Source organism: Brachyhypopomus gauderio, unplaced genomic scaffold, assembly GCF_052324685.1.
Source record: "Brachyhypopomus gauderio isolate BG-103 unplaced genomic scaffold, BGAUD_0.2 sc71, whole genome shotgun sequence".
Taxonomy (NCBI): domain Eukaryota; kingdom Metazoa; phylum Chordata; class Actinopteri; order Gymnotiformes; family Hypopomidae; genus Brachyhypopomus; species Brachyhypopomus gauderio.
Window position 1 is genome coordinate 296498 of NW_027506892.1, and position 6396 is coordinate 302893.

Here is a 6396-nt window from a genome sequence, read left to right on the forward strand (position 1 = left end):
GCGGTGTTTAATTCCAGGAACTGTATGGTGTTATAATGGTGAATTGGCCAGCTAGTAGTGTGCTGCGATGACGACCTTCGCGTTCCCGGAGTCCAACCCTGTGGTACAATTAAACGTGTCGCCGTATTTCATATCTGTATCGACAGGAGAGTAAACCAATCGCCTCGTGAACATATTCAATAACATAGTAAGGCGGGACTAATAGTTTGATAGGCACTAAAACGCACCAATGAGGGCCCCGTTTGCTGTTTACTAGCGTAACAGACAGCTTCTAATCCAATCGGATGTTGGGGATCCGTCGTCGCGCGCGCTCGTGAAGGGGTCGCGCGCTAAGCGGGGCAGGACGTAGCCGCTCCTGGTGATGGTGAAGATGGCGGATGGGGACAGCGGGAGTGAGCGCGGGGGAAGCAGCGGCGGCGGCGGCGGGGGCGGAGGCGGCGGCTTCCCGCACTTCCAGAGGGACCAGGAGACCCAGGAGCTGGCGTCCAAACGCCTCGACATACAAAACAAGCGATTCTACCTGGACGTAAAGCAGAACTCGAAGGGCAGGTTCATCAAGATCGCCGAGGTCGGGGCCGGAGGCTCCAAGAGCCGCCTCACTCTGTCCATGTCGGTGGCCGCGGAGTTCCGCGACTACCTGGGCGACTTCATCGAGCACTACGCGCAGCTGGGGCCCAGCACGCCCGAGCAGATCGCGCAGTCCTCGGGCGGGGATGACGGCGGGCCCAGACGGGCCTTGAAGAGCGAGTTCCTGGTGAGGGAAAATAGAAAATACTACCTGGATCTGAAGGAGAACCAGCGGGGGAGGTTCCTCCGCATCCGCCAGACCGTCAACCGGGGCCCCGGGTTCGGGGTCGGGGGAGGAGGCGTCCCCGGCGGGGGCATGCAGTCCGGACAAACTATCGCCCTTCCCGCTCAGGGACTAATAGAGTTCCGCGACGCGCTGGCCAAGCTGATAGATGATTACGGCGGGGACGAGGAGGAGCTGGTGGGGGGCGGCTGCGCCGGGGGCTACGGGGAGCTGCCGGAGGGCACGGCCATCACGGTGGACTCCAAGCGCTTCTTCTTCGACGTCGGGTCGAACAAGTACGGCGTGTTTCTGAGGGTGAGCGAGGTGAAGCCCAGCTACAGAAACTCCATTACTATACCCTTTAAGGCCTGGAGCAAGTTCGGCGGAGCGTTCTGCCGCTACGCCGAAGAGATGAAGGAGATCCAAGAGAAGCAGCGAGATAAGATGTACGAGAGAGCCGACGAGTCGGAGGGCGACGACGACTGAGCCGGCCGCGCTGCGCCGCCGCTCCGTGAGGCCAGACGGAACCATTAAAACGTGCATGACGAATCGAACTTTAATGCTAAAACTATGGAGAATAAAGTTGTATGACTGAGAAACACTGTCGTGAATAAAAGAATATTGTTTAAAGCAGTAGAGATGACCTAGCTAGCTCAATAACGTCCAGCTAGCTGCAGTAGGCCTAGTGATCTGGAAGTTCCTTTGGTGCAACCCGGTTTTAAATGTCATGGAAAAAGAAACTCCCGTTAAGCCTAAAACTGTTGTTTGTGTGCTTAAGAGCTCACATGTGCGCACAGTATTACTTTTTAAAAGATGAGAGATTATTCACAGTAGCCTATGTGTGCTTGTGGTGTATTACCATAACGGACAGAAAACCAGCATCGATTTAATAACGCGAAGTTCACAGCAAGTGGGAAATCTGTTATTATTCTGTTATCACCTCTGTATCAAATTATTGAACTCGGATTTGTTCAACTTGTGGGCGCAGTTCAAACAGCATTTTGGAGATTTGCAGTATACGAGACCCATACAAATAGAAAGGTGCTATGAAACATCGCTTCTCTTAAGCATCGGCAATTTTATGTTTTTTATTTTATTTTTTTTCTTGTCAGGAAAGAACAAGTAAAATTCAAAACTCGTTAATAGGATGACTGTACATACTAAATTATTCTACTATGTGCTTATGAAAATGGTGGGAGGTTGATAAAGCACACGACCTACAGGTGGACTACAGCCTATGCTGATTTAAATGTACTGAAACACTTTGCTCTTAAATGGCAAAAGGTTTAACTTGGGTATTGGGCTCCATTATGCTAAAAGGGAAAGAGGGGCATGTTTTGAACCAGTGTTTTAGATATTTATACGCAAAACACTGATGGATCAATTTCAGTATGAGTAATTGTAAAATCAGAAATTTGTGAATTGAATATACTGAGGGCTTTCTTGCATTAACTGGAAAAGAGATGAGATTAAAAGTAAAAACCACCCAGCAGGGGTAAAGACTTATTTTTAAAAATGATATACAGAAATATATATATATATAGAAATATATTTATATATAGGAATTATAGAATCAATTCTAAATGCTTCCTGAACAGGCTTATTTAAACAAATCTCGGATGCAATTATCCGGTGGGATGTTTCTTACTGTCTTTTTTCCCCTCCTTAATTTTTACTATGTTCCATATGGATGGATGACCATATAATAAACGGCAAGTTATAGAAACATTATTTAATATGCTTCAAATTCATTTTATTTTGTTTCTAGTATCTCTGCAGTATTAACTTGTCATAAAGTTTTATATTATTTCCCCCTAAAGTAATTGCTTTTTCTTTTTGACATTTTTCTTTTATCATAACAGCCCGAAGATGCTTGTGATCTCCCAGAATAGCGTGTTCTCATCAGACCACTGCTCTTTTCCATGATTCTGTGAAGTGCATGCCTGTTACAGTTTATAACCCCCACTGTTCCTTTTTTATCTGATTAATGTACAATGTATTATCAACAGTTTTATGTTCTCAAGAGAAAAAGCAACAAAATGTTACATGATTTTCAGATCGACATTTGTTGCACTTGTCAGACTTGATGTGTGAATCCCTCCCTTATCCTTTTGTTCTTTAGGTTTTTGGTTCTAAGCCCTTGAAACAGCAAAGAGTTTGTCACACATTACTACCACCACCTGGGAGCAATAGTAATTTTGTACTACATTTCAGATCTGTTTGAGTTTTGACTTCTGTCTTTTCTGTACTGTTACAACGGCAGCTGCTCAGTCGATTGTTCTGCTGTAATTCTCCACAGAATTCCTTTCAACAATAAATAAAAATTCTTTGCTGAGGAATTGACTCTTATTTGGAAGTGTGTGAGGACTAAATGAATACATATGAAATGTGAAAGAACAGGAGCAGTATTGGTTTTGCAGCTGGCTAGCGCTGTGCTATATTTTTTAGCAGCATTTAAATTGATTTTTTTTTTTATTTGTAATTTTATCACCCCTAATTAACAAATATGATCTGTCACACAACACAATTATCTCTGATTATTATTGTCCAATAAGGTGACCATGCGAATAGCAAAACCCAGAAATCTTAATCTCACCATAATGTAAAACAGCTTTAGATGAACAGCATCTCAAACATCTAGGCTCCTTTTAAATAGGAGGTAACAATATTTACATTCCCTCTTTGTAATGACATTATGGTTGTACCGCTCAATCTACAGATGCACTAATATGTCATATTGTAATGTATATTCATATTAGTAAATCAACATAGTAAATCAAGTATACAGTATAAATATAAATCAACATAGTAAAACAAGTATACAATAAAAGTATAAACATAGTAAACATCACGTTTACAGATCTAACGAGACAAACTAGCATGGGTTCAAGAACACGACACCTGCTAAAGTATGTTAACATTAAACAAAGATATTCCTGCACAGCAGTGTCATGTGTCCTGTTACACACCTGTTGATCCGTTAATGGTGTATCCAGCACAGCTGTGTGAGCTGTGAGTTACAGCGTTACCTGATGTCTGGGGTCACATGAGACGTCAGCTGCGTGAGCTGTGAGTTACAGCGTTACCTGATGTCTGGGGTCACGTGAGACGTCAGCTGCGTGAGCTGTGAGTTACAGCGTTACCTGATGTCTGGGGTCACGTGAGACGTCAGCTGTGTGAGCTGTGAGTTACAGCGTTACCTGATATCTGGGGTCACCTGAGACGTCAGCTGCGTGAGCTGTGAGTTACAGCGTTACCTGATGTCTGGGGTCACGTGAGACGTCAGCTGCGTGAGCTGTGAGTTACAGCGTTACCTGATGTCTGGGGTCACGTGAGACGTCAGCTACGTGAGCTGTGAGTTACAGCGTTACCTGATATCTGGGGTCACGTGAGACGTCAGCTGCGTGAGCTGTGAGTTATAGCGTTACCTGATGTCTGGGGTCACGTGAGACGTCAGATTTACTGCATTTTGTAGCATTGTTAGAATTGATTGTTGGGCTGACACGTCAGCACTTCAACACTTCATAATGTTTTGTTATTGTTTTTTGATATTCCATAGTGTGTGTATGTTTTTTCAAAATCTGTAATAACATTTGTTATAAAATTTTTCCAAAGAAAGCAAAGAAAGCAGATTGTAGTCTATATAAGACCACTGGCCCAGAAGTTCCATGTGATGCAATTTATCATCTATGACTCATTTGTTCATTAAGAACAAATTAATTGATCATTAATAACAGAAGACACACAAGTGTCTCGTGCTTTGGTCATTGTGGTTGTCATCATGCCCTTTGATTTCACCTCTGGCTGTACTTAACCTTATTATAGTTTCCTTATTTGTGAATGTTTTAGAATTTGACTTCAGTGTGCCAGTGGTTTTACATTATATTACATTATATTCAGTTCTATTGTCATTACACATGTACAAGGCAACGAAATGCAGATTAGCATCTAACCAGAAGTGCAATAAGAAACAAGTGCAGGACATACAGTAGAGAATACAAAGATACGTACAAACATAGAGCTGATAAATGAATGTACTATAAACATGATGTATTGATGGGTTTGCTATAACCATAATATACAGATATTAATATAACCAGGGGTGCGCATAGCTGGTACGCATGCGCGACAAAAATGAATAACGCGTACTGTGACTTGCGTTACTACGCGCCTCTATCTCATATAACGTTACACGTTACACTGTCGGAGTGCTGACCGAACCGCACAGGCCAGAACAGACGGACTTTTCCAGGGGTGAGTACCAAACTCTGACCTGAGTAACTCACTAAACTCACTCCTGGTACTGACCTGAGTAACTCAGTAAAAGGTTATGTGCACCCCTGATTATAGGGACACTCAGAAGCAAACAACTACATATAATTCCTCCTATATAAAAAAAACCTGATGTAATCCTCTTCTTTTTTGATACTCTCATGTTCATAGAAGGGTGTGTATGCATGTATACAAAGAACAGTCAGTCCCATAGACTGACATAGACCACAGTCTTATGTTGTTCTGTGGTGGTCCTGTACTGACCTTAGATCAGATGTCTATGCCCCCAAATGAATCTTAAACATTGTATTGACAATACAAAACTGACCGCACTGTTAGTTTTGTCAGTGTAAAAGAAAGACATCAATACATTATGCAGAGGTGTAAAATGCTCATTTAGAATTAACATCAGGCTTCATACTAGAGACTCATTCAATATTGTTCATGTGTTAGTCATTTTACTGTCACTCTCTAATCTAAGCAGGAAAACGTCCCTGATTCCTTTCACGTGATGTGTTGTACAGGGGTGTAATGAGAGATGTAATGAGTGTAAAGGGGGTGTAATGAGTGATGTGTTGTACAGGGGTGTAGATGTAATGAGCTCTGTCATGTGTGAGTCAGCTCTTTCATTTAAATTTGATTCTATTGGTCATGTACTAAGTTCAAACATTGACTCACTTTTGTGACATAAAAATGCTTTGCAGCATTAGTAAAACAAGAGACAGAATCAGAGACACATGGGCCATGGACACTTGTTTCTGGGAGCCTGTACTTTTCACAGGCTGCAGAGATCAGTGATATAATCCTGTCAAGTTGCCTACGTGTGCACGCTCCTCTAAATTATAACGCCCTGAAGTCTACAGAAGATCACCAGAAGATGCCATAGCAACAGCGCTCCATGCCACCATCTCTCACCTGGAACTGCAGGGGCACCATGCCAGGCTGCTCTTCGTTGATTTTAGCTCTGCTTTCAACACCAAACTCCCAGACAGACTGACTGTCAAACTAATGTACATTGGTCTTCCTTACACCATCTGCAGTTGGATAAGAAACTGGAGAGTGTCCTGGCGTACTGCATCTCTGTATGGTTCTCCAGTTGTACCATCGCACACAAAAAGGCCCTACAGAGAATCATCAACACAGCGCAGAAGGACATCAGACACTCTCTCCCCTCCCTGGAAGACCTCTACAGAACTCGGTGTCTCAGGAGGACTCACACGATCACCAAGCACAGTACACACCCAGGACATAGGATGTTTGAACTGCTGCCCTCGGGCAGACGATACTGACACCTTAAAACAAGGACAAACCGCTTGAGGGACAGTTTTTATAAC

The 6396-nt window shown here is 43.3% G+C and overlaps 1 protein-coding gene across 1 annotated transcript; it reads left to right on the plus strand.

The window, feature by feature from the left end:
• Positions 1 to 340: 340 nt before the first annotated feature.
• purba (purine-rich element binding protein Ba) lies at positions 341 to 3125 on the plus strand. The gene has a single exon (XM_076989944.1). The coding sequence runs from the start codon at positions 362 to 364 to the stop codon at positions 1274 to 1276; it is 915 nt and encodes a 304-aa protein (XP_076846059.1). The 5' UTR covers positions 341 to 361; the 3' UTR covers positions 1277 to 3125.
• Positions 3126 to 6396: the final 3271 nt, after the last annotated feature.

Bases quoted from the DNA above. Each gene is read 5' to 3' on its own strand.
- purba (XM_076989944.1), top strand. From the start codon at position 362: ATGGTGAAGATGGCGGATGGGGACAGCGGGAGTGAGCGCGGGGGAAGC.